The 22,766-nt window shown below is 37.2% G+C and overlaps 1 protein-coding gene across 2 annotated transcripts in view; it reads left to right on the top strand.

Moving 5' to 3' along the window:
- LOC122794052 (mitogen-activated protein kinase kinase kinase kinase 5-like) overlaps positions 1-22,766 on the top strand; it is a 1,947,254-nt gene that overhangs the window by 1,633,733 nt on the left and 290,755 nt on the right. For both annotated transcript variants that reach the window (XM_044062187.1, XM_044062182.1), the window contains exons 22-23: positions 4,754-4,838; positions 15,985-16,061. In XM_044062187.1, coding sequence (XP_043918122.1) covers positions 4,754-4,838; positions 15,985-16,061 — 162 coding nt within the window. The remainder of the gene's footprint in view (positions 1-4,753; positions 4,839-15,984; positions 16,062-22,766) is intronic.

Below are 22,766 nucleotides of genomic sequence, written 5' to 3'. Positions count from 1 at the left end.
TCACTGCTCAGGTCAGATCATAAACTAGTAACCTTCTCCATCAAAACCTCCAAACTTTCAGAAGCAAATATCACCGAATTCAAGGACTTCAGATGTACAAATTTCCTGCAGTTCTATGACGAATTCTCCAGATTTGAGAATGTCAAAATGTTGACATTACAAAGAGTTGTATTAACAATTTCTACTCCCCCCCGGGTAACTGTATTAACATATCAGTCCCAAATAGATCCAAACAAATGGGGAAGTTTAAAAGCAGATCATTGTGGTGGTCCACAAACATTAATACACTATATAATAAAAGGAAGAAGCTCCTTAACCTATATAACAGAAAAAAGACCCCTTACTACCCCAAATTAAGTTTATTAATTTATTTTTTTTATTTATTTGCAGTTTGCTAACTGGGAAAGTCCATTGGGCCAAGATGAGCCCTTTTTCAGTGGAGGCCCAGGGAGAAAACCTCCACAGTATATACGTATGTACAGAAATCAACAAGAAGTAACAACAATTAATGCAGTAATAGTTCAATTGTATGTACATACAAGAGATAATACTAAGAGTTAATACAGTATGTTCCAGAAACAAATGAGCAGTAGTCAAAATATGATATAATACAACAGAGTCATTGTTACATCAGTAGAACAGAACTCTAAAAAGGGAATATACATTTTATCATATATGACAGGCAGATTACATAACTGAACTAGGGTAACTCAGTAGGAGTAGTAGGGGGAAAATTAGCATGGGTGGGAGTAGAAGCATTCCCAGGTAGAGGTGAGATAAGACTGGAGCAAGGCCTTAAAAGAGGAAAGATTTTGTGCAATACGGACGTGGGAAGGAAGTGAGTTCCATTTTCATGCAAGGGAGTAAAATAGAAGAAGTTGCCCAGGGGTTTGTGATGGTTTGTGTATCTCAAGGAGATTTGGATTATTAGATCTGATGGTTCAGTCAGGAAGATGCTTAGTGAAGAAGGAGGAGAAGGAGGGGCATTGAGAAGGGTTGAAATGAGCTTATCGGCCGTGGAGAGTTGAATGAAGGATAGGTAGTTAGGGAGCTCTAGCCAGTTCAGAAAGTGTAAGGAGTCACAGTGGGGGGAGGAGAATTTGGAGCTGGTGGCAAATTTGGTGATTTTGTTGTAACCAGATGCTAATTTAGCTTTGAGGGTTGCTTGCAGGTTGGTAAAGAGAGGGGCTCTGTACATGAGGGAGGGGAGGAGGTAAGTGGTAGAGAGGGTAAGCTTAGTTGAAGATGTGAGGTAGCGATTGTGCCGATAAAGCATTCCTAGTTTTTGGTGGGTTTTCTTTGTTGGTTTGGAGATTAAGGTCAAATTTTAAGTGTTCATCAATAAGGACACCTAGAAACTTAGTTTGGGAGACTATTTCAATGGAGTTTTATTTTTGGCTTACTATAGAAAAGGCGTTTGTGTTTATTTTGGTATTTTTAGAGGGGGTAAAGACCATAATTTTGGTTTTGGATGCATTAAGAGGTAAGTGATTATTTTGTATCTAAATCTCTGTGCTGTTAAATGTGGCTTGTGTTATTTGTATAAGTTTGGGAAGGGATTCCGCAGAATAAATAATGATTGAGTCATCTGCGTATTCCACAAGTTTGACATTGGGGGATGCATTGGTGGAAGTCATTTATGAAGATATTGAATAAAAGTGGACCCAGGATTGATCCTTGGGGGAACGCCAGTCTAAGTGTTAAAGTAGGGGGAGGTGGAATTATTCCATTTGGTGGCTTGCTGTCTATCTGAGAGATAACTAGAAAACCAATTCAAAGAGGGAGGGAAAGACATTAAGCTGGGAGAGCTTAGAAAGAAGTAGGCTGTGGGATATTGTATCAAAGGTCTTAGAAAGGTCTAAGAGAAGAGCAGATACAATATTACCAGAATCACGGGGGCGGTTGATGTTTTAGAGAAAGGATAGAAGGTCTAAATCCATGTTCTGATGGGGATAAGTAAGTGGTTGTCGAGGAGGTAGGGTAGAAGTTGAAGGTGAATAGATTTTTCAAGAAATTTTGAGAGGGGGGAGAGGATGGTGACGGGGCCGAAATTGGGGATGTTAGTTTTGTTGCCTCCTTTATGTAAGGGAATGATAAAGGCTTTTTTCCAGAGGAGGGTATGTAAGATTCTTATATAGAATGGTTGATTAGTATACCACTGGGGAGTAGGATGTTTTCAGCAGCTAGTCTAAGGAAGTTAGTAGGTAGGTTGTCGGGGACATTGGAACAGGGTTTTAGTTTTTGGAGAAGTTTTTTTATAGTGGAGACTGGGATAGGTTTAAAGAAGAAGAGAGAGGGGTGGGAAGTAAAGGGAATAGAGGAGAGTTATGGGTAATAGGAGTGGATGGAGTGATGGAGTTCTGAGGGAAAGATGTGGTGAACATGGCAATAGAGTCTATGAAGAAGGAGTTACATTTGGAGACTATAATATGGTCAGGGGAGCTAGGGACAGGACATGGATTGTTTTTTTTGGCCTGAACTGAGGAGGGAAGTGATACTATTCCAGAACTTTTTAGGATTAGATTTCTGGTTGTTTTTAAGCTTAGAGTAGTAGGATTTGCAGTCAGAAGCAAATAGCTAGATAAGAAACTAAAAAAGAACATCAGAAAAAAACAAAGGCATCCCACAAACTCAGACTTACTACAAAAGCCAAAGACAACTACAAATCCTGCTTAAGCTATGTCAGGAAAGAAGGAACAATTCAGCATTGCTTAAGCTTATCCAATGGATACTGGCAACACATTTAAATACATTTAGTGCCTACTTCACCCTAGACACATCTAGTGTGAGACTGTTGATCCCAGATGCAATCAAGCCATCATAAAAGAACATGTACTGAAAGTATCTCCAAAATGACGAACACCTATGGGGCCTACCTAATAAATAGCACTAAACAATTAGTGGTGAACCCACTCTTCAATCTCTTTAACCTGAGCCTAGCAAAGGATTTTGTCCCACAGGTGTGGTATACATTTGTTGTGAAGCCACTGCACAAGAGTGGTTCCATCACTGACCCCAGGAATTACAGACCTCTGTTTAATGAGTCTTATGTGCAAAGTCATGGAACATATCATAACTGACCTTGTTAACTATAATATCAAAAATCAGAGCTTGTCTAATGAAACTAGCGAGCTTTTTTGAGAGGGTTACTCTACTGGGAATCGCTCCCTGTTCTATTTTTCATTTATTAGAATATAATTATATTTATTTATGGATTAACTGTCTGACTGACTGGTGGACTGATTCTGCAGCATTTATATATTGAAATCTACTATAGACTGCAGAAAACACCTATCCCCTACAAACTGTTTGACCCAATAATTGCATCACTTGTAGGCAAGATCACATGATATGGAATCAGGAAGTAACTGGAGAGCTACTCACCTTACAGTAAAATAAACACAAAGATACTACAAGTAATAAATGTAGTTCCACTGAAATAACTCAAGTAAAAACTATGTGTTTTAGAATCAAAAAGCCCACTTTATATAATAAGAGAATGACTGAAACAAAAATAAATGGTAAAAAAAAAAAATCCCTTGCCCATCATCTTAAAGAGCTCTACACTGAAAGGCAGAACATTTTGATTGGCTATATTAGCAAGGCAAAAGAGGTTGAATAGTTGGAAAGACACTTTAATCACAGCTCTTCAGAAAGTTAGAGTTGCTATATGTGTTTTGGGATGGCTAAAGTAAAGATGAATTTGAGTACAACTCCCCATTCGGTATGTACCATACTAATCATCTGCATCAATTAAGAGAGACCTCAGAGGTTTCTAACAAAGAAAATCAAGGGCCTCCAGCCCTTACATGAACCAGCTAAAATCCCTGTCACTATACTCCGTATCATATAGACTTCTTAAGGGAGACTTATGCCTGGCTTAGAGAGCAACCCAAGACCCAAACCTAATGAACTTACTGCATATCCATAAATCAAATGGGTCTACGGCTACCCATTCCAGGGACTTAAATACGACTGCGCCTTAAATAGGACATGCTGGAGGGACATATTTATCTCCCAGTGACTGACTCTTCTTTGAACAGGCTACCAATTCATGTGAAACAGAGCACCTCTATGACACTGTTCAAGAGGAACCTGGATGAGTGGATAGAGCACCATAAATTCTTACCGGGGATAGTGCACACAGCCCCCTGGATATGAGCAGTCATCACTAAATGCAATCTTGGGTATTGACTAGTACCTCTAAGGTACTACATTGGGTTGAAATGGCTAGGCTTAAAATGATCACCGGGTTGATAGCCTAGTATTCTCCTATGATCCTATTGAATAGTCTTTACTGTCATTGATATGACTTAGCTTTAATCATATATGTCTCATCTGTAGCTGTTTATCATAGCCAAAACAGATCAATCATATGTACGTTTCTAGAAGCTTTTTTTATTTGTTTCATACAGCAAGGAAAACATTAAGTTTTGATGTTTACAAAAGCGGCCAGACCAGAGGTCATCATATAAAATAGTAAGAAACAAATAACATGCAAAATGCTAGCAAAACTGTTACTCTAACAAAAAATGATTTTGTTTGGCTCTTGCTTACTAATACATGCAAAACTTCATATGTAGTGCAAAGGAATTAGCATTTCAGCTCCATAGATTCAATGAAATCAGAGATTAGTTGATGCTGACAACTAGAAAATGCATATTATCCAAGCAAGAGAGCAATTCTAAAAGGCAGCATTATATTTTGCATTTGCTGTTTTTAATGAAATATTACTTTTCTTACTTTTTCACAGAATGGTGCCAATTTTAAGAAAATTTTTAATGGCTGTCCATTGAAGATACATTCAACCACATCTTGGAGTCAGCCCTCCACCAAAGGTAATGATAATGCACTACAACATGTCCTGAAAGAAACATTTGTATGAGATGCAGAATTGACATGTTATGCAGGTCTCATAACCTGCAAAAAAAGTGAAAAGCTATCACTACAGTTCGCTGTGCAATCTCGATCATCCTTGTGAAAGTCCATTTTGTTATGTAATATGAAAAAGTTTACAAGTGGTTAGAAGGGTTGAAAGTATGACTGCAGACCTCAAAGATGGTTTTAGGTATGAGTGATCTTCTCCCCCTGCCCCCAGTCATGGGAGCCTTAAACCAGAGTTAGGTTATCTTCAGGTTTGTTAGAAGTGCATCAACATAGCTAAAATCCTGACACTCTTGTGCAACTAATACCTGAGGTGGGTAATAATTTTTATCTAGTGGAGTGGACAGTCTTAAAGTCTAGCGTTACTTCTGGCCCTTTACAACTGAAAAAATAAGTCATACCTATCCATATATAGGATATTTACTATGGTTATAGCCTAACATTGTAGGCTTTTGTGATTACTTATGCCAGGTACAAATGCAGTTGCTGCAAATGGCTACTGAATTCTTTCTGCACACTGCTGTGGGCTGGTATAGTTATTACGACTGTATCTGTCTATTCTGTATTCTCTGTGCCTTTAGAAATATCAAATGTATATTTATATGGAGTTATTTTCTCCTAATTTGTTGGATCTATCTAGGCCATTATTGTTACTTTTCCTAAATGGTCCAGCATGATTTATATATTTGATGTTATTTAATGTTTTAATGTATAGTCTCTGCTAAAAGCTCACTATTAAACAGGCTGTATCAGATGCCGTTCTTCATTAGTCTTTACTCAGGTTGCTGGGTTACCTTGATGACAGATAACATGTTTTTTCTAAGTGCTTTTTTTCCCTTCATGTATGTCACCTATCAAGCCTTTCACCCATAGGTCTCCATCTCATTCATTCTTAGCAAAATAGGCCCCCATCTCCAACCAGAGGGAGCTATAATCCAAAGAGACATGAAGGACACTGTGCCCATGAGGGTACTTGAATTTTGGTCCAGCAAAGAAAAAGGACCTCATCTGTAACCAGAGACAGCTGCCATCCAAACAGCCATGGAGGAGTCTGTGCCCATAAAGATACTCAGCCTTCAGTCCAGCTGCTGGAGGTGGGCTTCCTATTCCCTACAGCCTGAGAGTTTGGTGTCACCCTCCCAGACTGGGGCCAACTGCATTTCAAAACAGAGCGTATTTGTCCTCAGGCCAGAGAACTACTTGACTACATCCCCATGTTTCAAGCCCCCATGACTGAGAGTATCAGCTGTGAGGGCATTTTCTATTATAACCCTCAACCACTTCTTGGCAGGTACCGCATCACCTTTGTCACTAAAGGTCTTCATTAGTCCCTCCAAGGATACATGCTCACTCCCACATGAACACATGTCCTAAAGGCTACTATCACTGGTGGAAAAGCCATGTGTACATCCTCCTGTTAATTGTCTTCATTGTCTTGCAGACACCATCTTACACTGGAACAATCTGGATACTGGGAAGTTACCACTCACTCTCTCCAAGATGGGTGAGCTGTAAGACACTCATTTCCCATCATCCACCACCTAGCTCTTTCAACATCTAAGCCACTACTTGAACTTGAGTCATCTGGGTCACAGAGTTGTATCCATTTGTGGTACAGAGCCACATTGGTGTTGGTATTGATTACATGTATGATAGGGATCTCCTACTAGTCCACAGCTACACCCTTTTGGAACTGCTTGTCTACCCTGCATGCTGGTTGCCCACTTACTATGAATGAAGCTGGCGGATCCCATTAAGGGCTGTAGAACAGAGGTGTCAGTAGTACAAAATTTGTACAGTTTCCATGAGCTTCTCAGGGAATTCTGTGGTCCCTCTGACTGGTAGGGTAGATCTGCAGTGTTAGGACCTCATATGTTCCTTTTTTGCCCAATATCAGATTAATCAGAATTTGCTGCTTGGTCTGTAACTGTCAGAAATTAACAAAACATACCCAGGCTACTACCATGTCACTGGGCTTTTCAGTAATTTAAAGTCACAGGCAGCCCTCTGTTTTAGATCACATTTGGAGATGACTCAGATTGATAGTAGGGCCACCAATTCTTTTATGTAGGCCTGCACTGTAGAAGCTAATTGTAGATATCCCCTATTTACCCAGTTATCTGGGGACCTTCCAGCTTGAGTTTACAGATCTCTTTGCAGATACAAGTGTTATAACTACATATATTTATACTGGAGTTGGTGATGCATTTGTTGGACTTGATATGAAATCTCAGAGTATGAAGGAATTTGGATTTGCTAAGGAGATCAGTTTAGCCCATACTGTAGATTTGTTTTTCCTTGCTGGGCGCATTCATATCTGACCTGGATGTAGCGTTTGTTTCTTGGTCTGACAGTATACTTTTTTATTTATACTTTGAGCTCCTTCTAGTTATGTCACCCATTAATGACCTGATTCAATTCATGGATCTGAAATGCAGCTCTCATAGTGACATGATTCCCTTTTCGAGCTGGATCCAAATGGATTGCAGTGCTGCTTATCCTGTTCTTGCAATGGATCCTTTTGCATCTATTCTGTTATGTCATGCATTTGGTACAACCTACCATTGTTCATATATTTATTTTCTATAGTGTGTCTCACAAATAGTGGCATGATTATTATTTTCATGAGATGAGTTGTGGAGGGCAGGATAAAGTTTAAAGCATATACAGGGGAAGAAGGGACCTTCATGAAGACTAACTAAGAATGGATTATTTTATTCAGAATACTACTCAGGAATCTCAAAGAAAAAGGTTATGTTTTTTTGTCCAGTGAGGTTTTTTGTTGTCACACTTAATCATCCAGCCAAGCATTTTCATTTTTGTCAGTGCAGCCGGGTGTATTTAGCTACCTGCAATGCTTTTACCCTGTCTGTGTGAGGAGGAGGCTGCACAATCACTTTTGCATATATGGCTGCCAAAATTAGGCTTATCCTTCCTTCCTATGTCCCCATTTGTTTAGTAATGGTCATATCTTAGGTCCCATTGGTTGGATGCAGGCTGTATCACTTGTGAGAATACAATGAATACATTTCAAACTTACCATCTGTAGACTGTGGGCTAGTCATCACACAAGGCTTTATTTAGCTTGCCTGGAGATTCTCAGCTCAGTGGTTTTACAAACTGTGTGGACCTTCTTGAGAGTAAGTTGTGTTTCCACCTTTTTAAAATAGGCTTTCATCACCTCCTTTGTGAAGAAACCATGTTCAGGCCAGCATAGCCTAGAGAACTACTCTCCAATCTCTAAGCTTCCCTTTCTAGGGAAGACTATTGATAAGATTGTTTGCATTTGACACTATGAATCATAAAGTGATTCTTAGATGTCTGTATGCACCTTTGGACTTTCAGTCATAGTCCTCAAATAATTTTCCTCTTACCTGTCAGGGCAGTGTCCAGAAAAAAATTCTTTCCAGAGTCACCTGACTTCTGGGGTGCTGAAGACTTAGACATTAGACTCACTGATGTTTACAGTGTATGTGCTTCTACTTAAAGACACCATATTAAGAAATGGCGTGCAATATCATCATAACCAGAATTACCTTCTCTTATCACAGGAATATATGGTTATTATTCTTGGATATGCCTGGATTCTGTTTTAACTTGGTTTCTCTAGTGAGGGTTGTAGTGGCAGCAAACTGATCAAGGCAAACCGGAGATCCCCATCCACAGCAACAGTTGCTATCTCCTGTTGGGGGGATCCCACTGAAAAATGGATGGAAGCATTTCAGCATGTCCTGGGTATGTCTCTGGGCCTCCTTTCAGTAGGCTGTGCCTGGTATACTTCTTGTGGGAGGAAACCAGGAGTCATCGTCACTAGGTGCCAAAACCACATAAACTAGTCTCTCTTTATCCTATGGAAAAGCTGCTCTACTCCAGGATGCTTCTGGATTGCTAAGTTCCACACTCTGTCATTGACAGTGAGCCCAGTGACCTTATGAAGGAACCTCATTTTCACAACCTGCAGCCTTGAGCTCATCCGTTCTTTCACATCGAGTGAGGCTGGGACATGGACTGACTGGTAAATTGAGACTTTTATTCTAGAACTCACCTAGTGGTTTAAAATAGTACCTGTAACAGCGATATGCTGCACCCATCCACTAACCTCCTTGCTGTTCTCATCTAGTCTGACATTTGAACAAGCCTTCAGGATACTTACTTCTCTACTTAATATAGTTGTTTCTTCTCATCTGCAGAGAACAATTAACTATGTTGCACATCCCTGAAAACCAAAGGTGCAGTTTTTGGTCATGTACCACCTGTTTACTCTGTGGTCCTACTAACTGACTTCTTCACTTATGTGGAGAATGATAGAACCACCTGGAGAGAAGTGATTGAAAAGAATGGTTTGCCTGCTACAAACATCAATGAATTCTTCGTGGACTTCTGTTATATTCATGGGTTATCCATTGCAAACACTACATTCTAACAGAAGGTTCGTCTTAGCTGTGGTTGGTACCAGAGCACACTGGGCCAGAGATCTATGACAGACTTTGTATTCTTCCTTCCAACTTCAGGCTATATGTTTCAGATAATCAGGTGAAGAGAGAGATGATGAGCTTTCAAGCAATCAGCACTTAATAGTCATTTTGATCAGATAGCGTGGTGCCCGGAATGGCAGTTGGACATATTCAGGATACCCAAACATGTAGTAAGAGCCCCTTGTGAATGTGTAGGATGAGTTCAACTCACAATACAGGAAGATTTTCTTCCATATCCCCAAGGAGGTCAGAAGCATGGAGTCCAAATGAACAGTGTTCAAGACTGCAGTAATCAGTGCTTTGGCAAGGAAATGTGTTAAAAAGATGAATTTGGTTTGTAAAGTTATTCACATTATAACCTGTTGGTTGATGACAGCGGTGATTGAATCCATCAGTTTAAAGAAAGAAGCTGCATAATGCTATTGGGAGTCACAAAATGTAACCAGTCAACAGGCCAAGAATGCAGTGATTGCTAAAATGAAGACCAGGACATCAGAGTAGTTTACTGAAGCCACAAAAAATGTCTTTCTGATGCCCTCATAGAGGTTCTGGTATACCAAAAACAACAAACAAATAGTCTAAAAAGACTAAAAAATGTGAAAAACAACAAGGATTCCACACCGATAAATTTAATATTAAAATCAGTCTTAGCACCTCGGCCACAACAGCCTTCAATGAGTACAAAAATGTAATGAAAATACACTCCCTTTTATACATAAAATAATCAATCAATCAGACTCATTGCTCCATCTAATTAGTTCATACTCCTGAAATAAAAGTGAACAGCACTAAATAATTATTCAATTTAAATACGTCAAAACATGAAATACAAGCACTAAAAAATATATATATATATATATATATATATATATATATATATAAATGTATATATTAAAGAAAACACCTCCAATTAACTTCTTTATTTAGACCCACAGGTGATAATGTATTGAACTTCAATATAAAAACAGTTTCCTTATAAAGTAAAATATTCTTTAATAATTTATCATCCCCTTTCTTAACAAAAACATTTTCCAAAATAGTAGCCTGTAATAAATTAGCATTACAACTATGTGTCTCCCTAAAGTGTAATGCTACCAGACTTTCTAACACTCCCCTTTTGATATCACTAACATGTTCCTGCAACCTGACTCTGAATTTTCTTTTTGTTTCTCCAATATAGAAAAGGTTGCAGGGACACCTAAGACAGTAAATTACACCCGATGTATGACATGAAAAACAATTCCGTGGTCTAAATATTATACCATTTATTCTAGAAAAATATAATTTAATATTACAACATATACTACAAGAATAACATGGTATAGTCCCATAATTGGACAATGAAAGGCCTAATTTAATAATCGGATTAACATAATGTGCCTTAACTAACTTGTCCCCTAAATTCTGTCCTCTTTTATAAGCAACCTGAGGAACATTAGGAACAAGTTTACTTAACAATTCATCTTGTAATAACAATTTCCAATAATATTTAATATACTCCCAAATTTTATCACTTAATAAATTAAAAGTAGTAACAAAATAAATATTTTGTTGTTGTTGGTTGGCCCTCTGTTGTTGTCTTTTAATTATCTTACTAGATATTATAGTCTTAGAATTATTTTTCCAATTGTCAATATTATTATTAATGAGATGTTTATTATTAGCTTCATAATTCATATTAGCTTTTAACAATTTATCAATTGATTCACTAATCAACTCAATATTATAACCTCTTTGTAGAAACATATGAACTGATTTATTAATCTGTTTCTCTAGATCAAAACCATTATTACATAATCTTGATAATCGAACAATTTCCCCATAGGGTAAAGATTTCAACGTATGAGGCAGATGGCAACTGGTACCAAACAAAAATTGGTTGCCATCTACAAATGTTCGATGTACACTAGTAGAAATAAGTCCGTCTTGCCCCCTGACAAACAAATATCTAAAAAATTTACTTTAGTTCCAAATTGCAAACCATCAAATTTAATATTGTACTTATTATTATTAATATCTGAAACAAACGTAGATAATAAATCAAAACCCCCTTTACATAAAAAAATTAAATTGTCAATGTAATGAAAATAAAACAAAACATATTGATTGTTTTATGTATAAAAGGGAGTGTATTTTCATTAAATTTTTGTACTCATTGAAGGCTGTTGTGGCCGAGGGGCTAAGACTGATTTTAATATTAAATTTATCGGTGTGGAATCCTTGTTGTTTTTCAGGTTCTGGTATACCATCTGAGATTTAGAAGTGGTGGGCAGAACATTGCTCAGATTGTTCTCAACAATGCTAGAGAAGGACTAAACTTGACTGGGGACATTGCTGGGATATTGACGGAGCACTTTCAGGAAGTCTTGAAAGTAGTGGACATCCCTTCCCCCTAAGGAGGCACTGCCAGAAGCGGCTGATGAGACTGGTTCCATTTTTGGAAGTAAGGCTATTGCAATGTTTAAACATGTTTGGAGTGACAGAAATACCGAAAGTGCTGGATGTTGCTGGGGTGTCATGGTTAACAGGCTTTTTCAGTGCTACATGGATGGTAGGGAAAGTACCTTTAGATTGGCAAAGTAGGCTGGAAATCCCAGATTTGAAAAGGAAGACAGGAGAGTGTGTCCCAGTTCTTTCTTTAGGCTCTGTGGAAAAGCCTATTCCAAAAAGCTGCAAAGGAGATGATGTTTGATTTGCTGTAATTGTGTCACCCATAAGATTTGGGTATTCTGCTGGCTATCAGAAAGAGTGTTCAAGATTTTAATATTTATTTTATGTATTTATTTTTAGTTTTTATTTGACATTTGTTCACTGGGGAAATTAAGCTGGGCAATAACCCCTTCTCACTGGAGGCCTGAGAAGAAACCTCTACATGTGCTTACAAGTACTACTTGACCAGGTAGCATTTACCTCAGGAAGCTGTGTATTTTCTATGTCCTCACCATCTTGGTCAGATGTGACATTGAGAACTACTGGTTATTTCATGGATCTATCTCAACTCATCTGGTCATTAATTTTTATTTTATTAATGTATTTATTTATTAATTATTATTTTTTAATCAGTCTCCAGTAGTGTGGAATTCAGTATTTTTTTTCATGCACTACACCTGTTGTTTAATAAAATTGTCAAAGTAGCTGTGCAGGTACCGTAGAAAGATAGATGTTAGACTGCAGCCCAAGCAACCTCAGTTTGAGTAGCTGCTTGGGCACTTGATGCAAAAAGGAGCAGATGGGCATGTCCATCCTGGGTGGAGAGTGGGGTGGAACAGGATAATTAGCTTCCTTGAATACCCTCATTGAAGGAGAGAGGTGTAGCAGGCACTTTGGAGTGGTATTCCAGCCACTATATAGTGTTAGCTTTAATTTCTAAGTAGGTGCAAGTGTTCATTCACATGCATTATACTATATTATACTATACTTAAAATAACATTTTTGCATACAAGAAGTATTCCCAATCCTACCCTATATATCCTTATTTTCTATTCACTACTGACTTAGAAGTCTAGAAAGTAATTGTACATGTTCCTGAGGCAGATTTGAGCTCTGTCCTAAAATGTAATCACCTGTGCTTTCTCTTTCTACTTATCACTTTCGTGTTGGTACATGAATAAACGAGTCTTCGTGGATTCTGTTTAAGCAGCTTTATTCTATACAAACACATTACTGTGAAGCTTATTTGACTATGACTAAGTAACTTATATATAAACTAACTGCTGTGATCATACATGTTTACACACTGGCTGCTTCTTCAAAAAGGCACTAGGGGATTGCACGTGTCTGGAATTTATACTTGCATGCACAGCCTCGCTTGCTTCTTAAAGACATAACACACATGTTACACTCTGATCTACACTACTTATGAATTCAAAACATACTTTTCTGTTTTATTTTCTTGTGTCAGTAATCTCATAACCACAAGGAGAGTAAAGTTCAATAAGTTTATAACTCATACTTTTTCCTGCAGATTGAGAATACAGGATTTATTGATGGGTGTAACAAGAGAATTATACTGGCAAATTTTTCTTAGAGCCGATCAGTCTCCTGGCCTCAGTTAAAGTATAAATATTAAATGTCTTCTTAGGCTTAAAGTATTGTAGTAATAAGTTTTAATTAATAGGTTAATAATTTAATTATTTGAGTTTGTAAAGATGTATATATAAAATTGTACTGATATTTTATTGAATATATGTGAAAAAAGTAGAAAAAGTAAAAAATAGAAAATAACATTAAATATCACATGATTTAAACTAATCATTATGATTGGTTGTTTTAAATAGGGTTTAGAGCCAATATGTGTTTATAAAGAAGATGGTGAGATTTTTTGAATGTTTTCTGATCAAGTTCCATTAATAAAAAGAAAGGAGCAAAAGCTCTAAAAAATTGTGGCTGTCTAGGTTATTGTCGCTGTTGTATAGCTGTGCCAACCAGGTTTTTGGGTTTATTCATACTGTCTGCCTAGGCTGGTGGTTCGTTTTTTTTTAGTTTTTTAACATCAGGCACATGCTGTCATTTTTAACTCATCTTTTTATAGAATACTAATACTCATTTGTTAACCTGGTAGGCCCACTGGATGAACAGTCCCAGGGTGACTTAAGATGATGTCTAGTTAAGTGACTTGCTCAAGGTCAGCCAGTGGACAAATGAGGGCTGAGGTAACCTGTACCACAGGAACCCTCTGTGCCAACCTATGTATCATATATGGGATAATGAAATACGGACATTAAATGTTCAGTCATCTTTTATCATTGAAAATGATACAACTTAATCTGCAAAATATAAATAAAAAAATCCATAATAATAATAATAACCTAACTCATATTCAAACAGTCATGAGTAATTGTTCTCTTGAGTTTCTCATGCACCAGGGTGCATGCAACATTCTGTTTCTTTCTTCTACATTATCCACCCATCATTCAAAGAGCTTATATTATAGTAAAGAAGAGAATTAAAGTGCCCCCAACAGCTATGTGTACTGTCTGTGAATCCTCACAACCACTTGTCTCCTTTCCTTACATTATTAGTGTGCTACTGGAAATGTGTAATTCTCAGTTTTAGGAATCTCAGCTAGTGTAACTGGTTTGTTTTTACTTCCTTATAAGCTTAACTTACAAAAAGAGAAAGAAGTTTCCTTCCATGCCATATTTGGTGATAATCTCCCACTCTGTTTTTATGATTTTACCTGACATACACACATGCACACATCTATGTACTTCTGCTGTGTCTCATGACACAGGTCCATTAAGAGAACAAATACATTCTTTTAGAACAGGAAAGCATATATAACTAGAAATTAAACTATGTGGAGATATTGGATCATGGTTTTAGACTTTGAAATGGAAAGTAGTTGAAATGTGTCATTTTCCTATACTTTTTACATAGTATTTTCACCTAAATTTTGGATGCTTACATTATAAGCAGTTGGAATGATTTAAGCAAGCTAAATTATATTGATGTCTTAACAATTAACAAAGCCGTCCAGCCAAAAACAAGACTGATTTCAAGTTTGTAGAATATGTACTTCTGAGAATGCCATGGTACTTAGTGACTGGAAGCTGGTTACTGTGGCTTTATTATACAAGTGTGGGTTCTTGAACTGAGCAAGAAAATGGAAAATCAGTTTGCTTGACCTGTGTACTTAGGAAAATGTCATTAAAAAGTTATTGAAAAAATAATTGTGTGTTCTCTAAAGGAAAACGATTTGCTTAAAGCATATCAACATAAGGTTCGTATGTGAATACTAGGCTTACTGCCATGAAGGGTCATTTTTTAAGTTTTGCTTTTTAATTTTTTAAGTTTCTGCTCTTCAAAACAGGTTGATTATGCTGTGGTGAGCTTGACTGTAAATAGATAAGATTAGTTGAATCATCGTTGCTTCAGAAATTATATGACTACACGTGTAGTGTTACCATTGAAAATGATGTTATAAGTTTTCATTGTTAGTCTGACATTTTAGAGAGGCTCGGGCAGCTTAGTTTATTTACAAATTACTTGAACTATGAATAAAAAAATTGTCAGATGACGACAGAAGAGAATTCCTGGTAGACAAATTAGTTACAAACAATTTTTCTATTACTAGCATGCTAAAGTTGATGCCAAAGTTATGGTCCATCATCTTTTTTTTGCAGTGCAAAAAGTGAGCAATGCAAGCTAGAGTTAGACAGTGGGCTACGGAAGAGAGGTAGTTGAAGTGTAGAGTTTATATCTGCACTGGGCCCCCACACAAAACAAACACAAACTATTCTATTAGTCCTTGTTATGGCAGTATTCACTATCTGGGCAAAGTAGTCAGTGGTGACTATGACAAATATTTCTTTGCTCTGTGGTTGTAGTGAGTAGTATCGTAAGTGGGTGCATCTGGACAGTTGTAACAATGTGCAGTGTTGTAGGTGCGTGATACTTGAAGGTGACGTTTTAGAAATATAGAGCATTGTTTGTCAGAACAATCTGTAAATATGGCATTCAAACAGAAGAATTAAAAGAAGTGTGCACATATGTAAAATTTTTCTGCAACTTGTAATGAAGTGGATGGGGAGAGAAGTGAATGCGTTTAGGACGTAATCAGCAATTCTGCAGTATTATACATAGGTGCCATGCTCTACTAACAAATGTCTATTCTATCTTTTAGATGAGCACCTAATACTGGGAGCAGAGGAAGGCATTTTCACATTAAATTTATCAGAAAGTGAAGCTGTGCTAGAACTGGTGAGTAAAACAAGGGTTCATATGCTCATGTCTTAAAGGACTCCTTTGTTTTAATGTTGTCTTTTGGTAGTGCAGAAAGAGGCAGAACAGTAGTTATGTGCTACACACTGCAGATGGTATTCCTAAAATGAAATGCTCTATCATAAAGTGGAGTTATCCTATCTGTTGCATGCATGTTAATCGCAGAGTGACTGAAAACCATGAAAGTCTCATGCATCAGTAATGTGCAGAGGAATTTTTGCCATTGTGTGTTGCCACTGTTTATAGGATAGCAGAATAGTAATGAAGTATTAGCTACAATATACATGCATTTTGTCTGATTCTTAAATTTGTGAAGCCCCATGACACTGGGGCTAGCGACACCCCATAATATTATTGTACACAGTTTAATACTGTAGTGCAGAACCTCAGGGCTCCTTTGAACGATTAGATACTGAAGATCTCAATGAAGTGAGAAGAGGGTTCCAAGACAACAGGTTGCATGTTACATATTAAAGGAAGTGGGTCTGTCCCTAGACAATGATCCTTATGTAAAAGATAATAGGAGATGGAAGATAGAACCTTAGACAATGACCACTGCTGTGTGTGATCATGCAGTGTGTACCTTTAGACGTGAATATTTAGTTGCATTATATAGAAGGAGTATATCTTTTGTGAAACACTTAAATTATCTTACAACACATTCTAGTTGTTAGAGGCATCACTGAGCTCCTTACCAGTCCTAGTTCACAAGCTCAGCCTGCATTATTTTGTTTCTTATTTTCATAAATCTCACCCACCCATGTTCTTTTTTTCTGTGTGTGTGTGTGTGTGTGTGTGTGTGTGTGTGTGTGTGTGTGTGTGTGTGTGTGTGTGTGTGTGTGTGTGTGTGTGTAGAAACAGATCATGGTCAAATAGGACCCTAAACAGGGTAAAGGAACAGGGCATCGCCCACTCCCAGCAGCACCATCCCAGTGTCCCATTACTAGGTCATTTCTCTCCATTTACCATAAACACTGGCCAGACCTGTCAATGTACATACTAGTTTCTTTTTTACTTCTACAATGATTACAAATATTTAAAACTTTTATTTCAAATGTTAAAAACACTGACAAACATTTGCTAAAAAAAACAATATAGTCTCACAGTGAAAACAGACGTAGCATGAACAGTAACATCTCTTCCCTACAAAGGGCTGTTTCCAGAGACCCAACTTGATCTAAAAAATCTCGGTCATGTACATTCAATCTAGAAACTCTGAATACCTGATTCTTCACAACATTTTTAAAAATGTACTGGGGATGCATAGTTTCCCTAAATAACAGATGGTTGCAGTGACACGGTTTCTTGAACAACTGTGTGGATATCTTGCCGTGTCCCTCAATTTTGAATATAATATGGTCATGTGATTGCTTGGTGATGTATATTTGAAGGGTATGAGATGATGCTTTTGTGTTGCATCGAGGGGGGCAGCTGGTCTGTGAGAGCACTAATGTTCTTTTTATAAACAGAGGATTTTTGTGTTGGATGTTTCAGCCTTGTCTGGGTCTTCTTGTTTATTTGGACTGATTTGTTTTGATGTTTATGGACCTGGTTGCTGTTTGAGGTTGGTGCGTGTTTTTGTGATAGTTTGTGCTCTGCTTTTTACCAACTTCAGTAAAATAGCTGAAGGCTTTGATAACATAATTGAATTGGACTATACACCTAATCCTGAGTTATCTGAAACAAAGAAGACTTCAGAGAGATTTCTTTCAACGCTTGATTCCATGGTAAATCCACTCTTAAAATCAGTGACTGTTAATGCAGTGACTGATAAAAGTGCTGTAGACATTGTTTCCTTAAAAGTGAAATTACATGGTATTGAGAATAATTTATTTAAACTGAAAAGTTACCAATATCAAACTTTCCATTTTGAAGTTTGTATTAAAGAAGGAGTGGTACCACGGAGGCTTAGAATTTTGAAAATGGCAACACAAGGAAGTTTTGCTCCCAATTTGCTTTCAGAATGGCAGCAAGTTAATTTAGAGTGTAGCACCAAGTACATGAAACTCTTGGTTAAATTCTCACAGAAGGAAATGGACACTCTCTCTGTTACCATTAAACAGCAATATAAAGAGTTATTAGAACAGTTTGATGAACATGTGCTTGATAAATATTTAATGGAGATGACTGACTCCATTAATGTTTACGAATGTGAACTAGCTAGAATCAAGCATAAGAAATTAATTAGAGACCAGAAAGACTTCAGCCTGGGAAATGTGTTCACCTGGCTAAGGACGGTTTTGTTATCCAATCGGGTGAATGAGAACAAGGAACATCCAATAATGAAATAAGCTTCCATGGCAACCACCAATAATACAACTAGTTCTGGTGTCAAGACATCCGTTTTGACGACCAATGAAAAAAGAGGGGCCTTAGCTTCTAAAGAATTAGGAGCCAAGAAGAAAAGTTTTTCTGTGGAGGCGCAAGTACATTGTACGAATGAAGAGTATGTGAATTAAAGAAGTGAAGATGGATTGAATTCAGCCCCACAAGTTCCATCTTCTTTTTTTCAACAGAAGTTGACTCTCCCTTTGCCTATAAAGCACCAAATAGCGTTTGAGAAGAGGTAACACTTTCTGAGTCACACCAGAGTAAAAAGGAAGCCAGCAGGAGAGCTAGTGGGGACTCTGGACACCAGAAAGGCACTGAATGCAATAAGAATAGCCTAGTATGGAATTTATCTGCTTATGAACTTACGGAGAGTGAATGGGACGTCCCTGAAAAAGGGCTATTGTTCATTCCAACTAGGAATTCTGAACTTACTAAGGTCATTCTTGACATTAAGACTTGTACTAGGAACTTGATGTTAAAATTGCAGTACAAGAGCAATATTATTAATGAAGGACAACATGTTTTTAAAAAAACAAGCACTTATGTACCAGTCCTTAATCCATTGGTTGAATGCATTTGAAAAGTTGTGCTTAGATGATTTATATAAAATGACTGCTTCCAGCTCTAGACATGGCAGGAAATTAAATGTAACTAAGGAACAAAATTCAGCAATAAAAAATCTACAGAATTATAGTAATATAGCTGTAAGACTGGCCAATAAAGGCAAACCGATTTTTGTGCAAGATAGAAGCTGGTATGAAAGTGAAATGCTTATTATGTTGTCAGATGATAAAAGCTATGTTAAAACCAGCAAAAAGCTTATTGATGCTATGACCAATAACATTGTGCATTTACTTTAGAATTTATTCAAAGAAGGTATAATCGATAAGGCACTATTTGATTATTTAGTTGTGCAACACCCACTGATACTCATTATACAAGGGCTGCCCAAGTTGCACAAGGATTCTGTACATCCTCTCATGCATCCCATAGGCTTGGGGTGCAATTGGATTACAGAGTCCATGTATATATATATATATATATATATATATATATATATATTTGCAAGAAAATATAGGAAACACCAGACCACAGCAGATAATATCAAATAAAACTCCAATGTTTAATCCACAGTACAGAAATGGTGCACACTTTCATAGTCAAAGCTACTTCATCAGACAACTCAATACACTCCACAAGGATTTTTAAAAAACAGCAATAGCCTATCAGTGTCAGTTTCCAATAAACAATTAGCCTAATAGCCACTGATTTAAGTGAAAAGCACTAGATAGAGACATAGTATCAGCTAATAAATCATTAAAATGAATAAAAATAAATAAAAATACATAAAAGTGCATATATAGAGACTGTATCTGCATAGTGGCTTATTAACCACAACTGGTTTAATACAAACATTATCATTTAGGCCTTTGCCCATGTTAGCACACATCCTAATGATCCATTCAAGCTCTTCAGTCTCTAACAAATTCCTAATTGCACCACCTGTACATCCTAGCTGAACTTTCTCAATTACCATGAATTGAAAGTTATGTGTTGCCCATGATGCTAGGACATGCCTAGCCAGGGCATTAGTTCCTGCCCCTCTGTTTGTCATATATGTGTTCCCTAATCCTATCACAAAACCGTCTTGTGGTCATGCCTACATAGAATGAACAACATGTAGTACAAAAAGCTAAGTATACAATATTAGTGGTATTACAGTCAGCTGTAAGTCTGAAATAGGTAGTCTTTCCAGTGTCTGGATGTCTAAAATGTCCTCTCTTGTCAATGTATTGACAGTAGTTATAGGAGTTACAGGGTTTCGTCCCATACACGGGAGTAGTGGGTGGAACATCTATTGCTTGCTTATACCTGGGGCCACATAAGAGTCTCTTAAGGGATTTCTTGTTCTTATAGACATACTGAGGGGTGGTCCCTACCAGAGTTTTAACTCGGTCATCAGACCATAGTATATTCCAGTTCCTGCGATAGATATTCTGCAGCGACCTAACATTACTAGCATAAGTAACGGGAATTCTAAGCAGGTTATCCTTCCTGCTCTTTCCCTCATAAACTTGACCTTGATTGGAGACGTATGGTTTTCCCTCCTTTCTCCTTTGAGACCCTATACTCGAGGTAATGGAAAGAACCTCTCTCCTCCCATACCCTCTCTCTACAAATCTATCTTCTAGCTGATGTAATTCTTTCTCAAGCTTGTCATCCTCTGCTGTTAATCTTGAAGTCCTTAGTGCTTGTCCTTTTATTACATTAGTGAACACATGTTGAGGGTGCATGCTTTGCCTATGGACATAGGTGTTCCTATAGCATTCCTTACGGAAGATCTCAGTGTGAAAATCCCCTGTATTTTTCCTAGTTATACTAATGTCTAAAAATTCAGCATTCTTATTTGAACTGTGGGCTGTAGATTTCAAAAAGTGTGTACTTCTATTGATGTCACTCAAGAACTGCTGTAGATTTGTAACACCTCCTTCCCACAACAGGAAGAGGTCATCTACAAATCTCCAATAGAATACCACTTTCTCTGACCATGTTCCTTCACTGATATGCTGTTTCTCCCATTTTGCCATCACAAGGTTGGCGTAGCTATTGGCACATGAAGTGCCCATAGCCACACCATCCAACTGTTTATAAATGCACTGTTCAAACATAAAGATGTTATTCTCCAGTGTAATTTCAACCAGGAAGCACAGAAGAACAGTAGTTCTGGTATCATACATATATATATATATATATATATATATATATATATATATATATATATATATATATATATAAAAGGCTGTTAGACCAGTACTAAATTTGCTTCTACAGGTTTTAAAAGATACAAAACATTTTTTGACTGATTTATTTTTCTGCACTCAAATGTGGAATGGTGAGAATAATTTATTGATGGTAACGCTTGATGTCGTGTCCCTCATTACAGTAATTCCCAATGATGTTGGTATCACTAACTTTAGGATATTTTTGAGAATGTATAGTGATTTTTCTGAAGCCAAAATAGAAATGTTGTGCACATTATTAAAGTGTGTTCTGGAGAACAATGTTTTTGGGAAATCATTTTATTGGCAGACTCATGGCGTGGCTATGGGCACGTCATGTGCCAGTAGTTATGCCAATGCAGTCATGGCCATATGGGAACGAGAATTTGTTTTGGAAGGTCCATACAGTAAACAGATAATGTTTTATCAAAGGTTCGTGGATGATGTGTTTCTCCTGTGGAACGGGTCCATTGAGCAGTTCCATGAATTTGAAAGACACATAGCTGACACTACTACTTTTTTATGTTTTTCTTCTGAGGTTTCCGACAGGAGTATTAACTTTCTAGATGTAACAGTTAAAATTGAGGGACACGGCAAGATATCCACAAAGTTGTTCAAGAAACTCTGTCACTGCAACCATCTGTTATTTAGGGAGAGTATGCATCCCCAATACATTTTTAAAAATGTTGTCAAGAATCAGGTATTCAGAGTTTCTAGATTGAATGTACATGACCGAGAATTTTTTGATCAAGTTGGGTCTCTGGAAACAGTCCTTTGCAATAGAGGCTATAGAAATAATGAAATTAATGTAGCCATTGAAGAAGTAAAAAGTCAAAGAATGAATAAGGCGAGACCATATTTTTCTGAACAATTAGTAAACACTGAAAGTAAAATGGAGTTAATAAGGGACAAGAAGTTAAAGGTACCTTTATTTTATTCCAGTGATGTTAATAGGTACATGGAAGTTATTAGAAAGCACTGGAATATTCTGATAATAGATGAGGAAATTAAGGAACTGGTTGATTTGATTCAACCCAATTTTCTTTTTACAAATATAAAGTCTGTTAAAGTTGTGTTACCCCAGGATTCATAGTGATAAAGCTAGTATTACAGTTTCCCTTCCTTGTGGTAAATGTTCAGCCTGGAAATACATAGCTCAGGCACGTTTGCACAGCCAGATCAAGGCAGAATTTACACTTTCACAGTGTTTGCCACCTGTAATACATGCCACATTGTTTATCATGCACACTGTACAGTATGCTGTAAATTATATGTAGGCAAAACAGATAGGGCATTAAGGGATAGAATAAAGGAACATGTATATCATATTCGTAAGAAAAATCTGCAAATGCTTTAGTAAAACATGTTAGTGATACAGATAGTAGCCATAATTTTAAATTTATGGCTATAGGCAGAGTACATGAAAGCATTCTGGGTGGGTACACAAGAAACTTCAGAGAACAGATGGAGGCAGAATGGATCATCAGACTGAGGGCTGATTACGGACATGGACTTAATGATAGCGTTCCCTTAAAGTCAATACTAAAAGCTAGACCATTAGTTATATAAAAAT

The sequence above is a fragment of the Protopterus annectens genome, chromosome 1.part0 (assembly GCF_019279795.1).
Source record: "Protopterus annectens isolate FY-2018-M chromosome 1.part0, PAN1.0, whole genome shotgun sequence".
Taxonomy (NCBI): Eukaryota; Metazoa; Chordata; order Ceratodontiformes; family Protopteridae; genus Protopterus; species Protopterus annectens.
The sequence above is the reverse complement of the archived record's forward strand: the minus strand, read 5'-3'. Positions and strand labels throughout refer to the sequence as shown.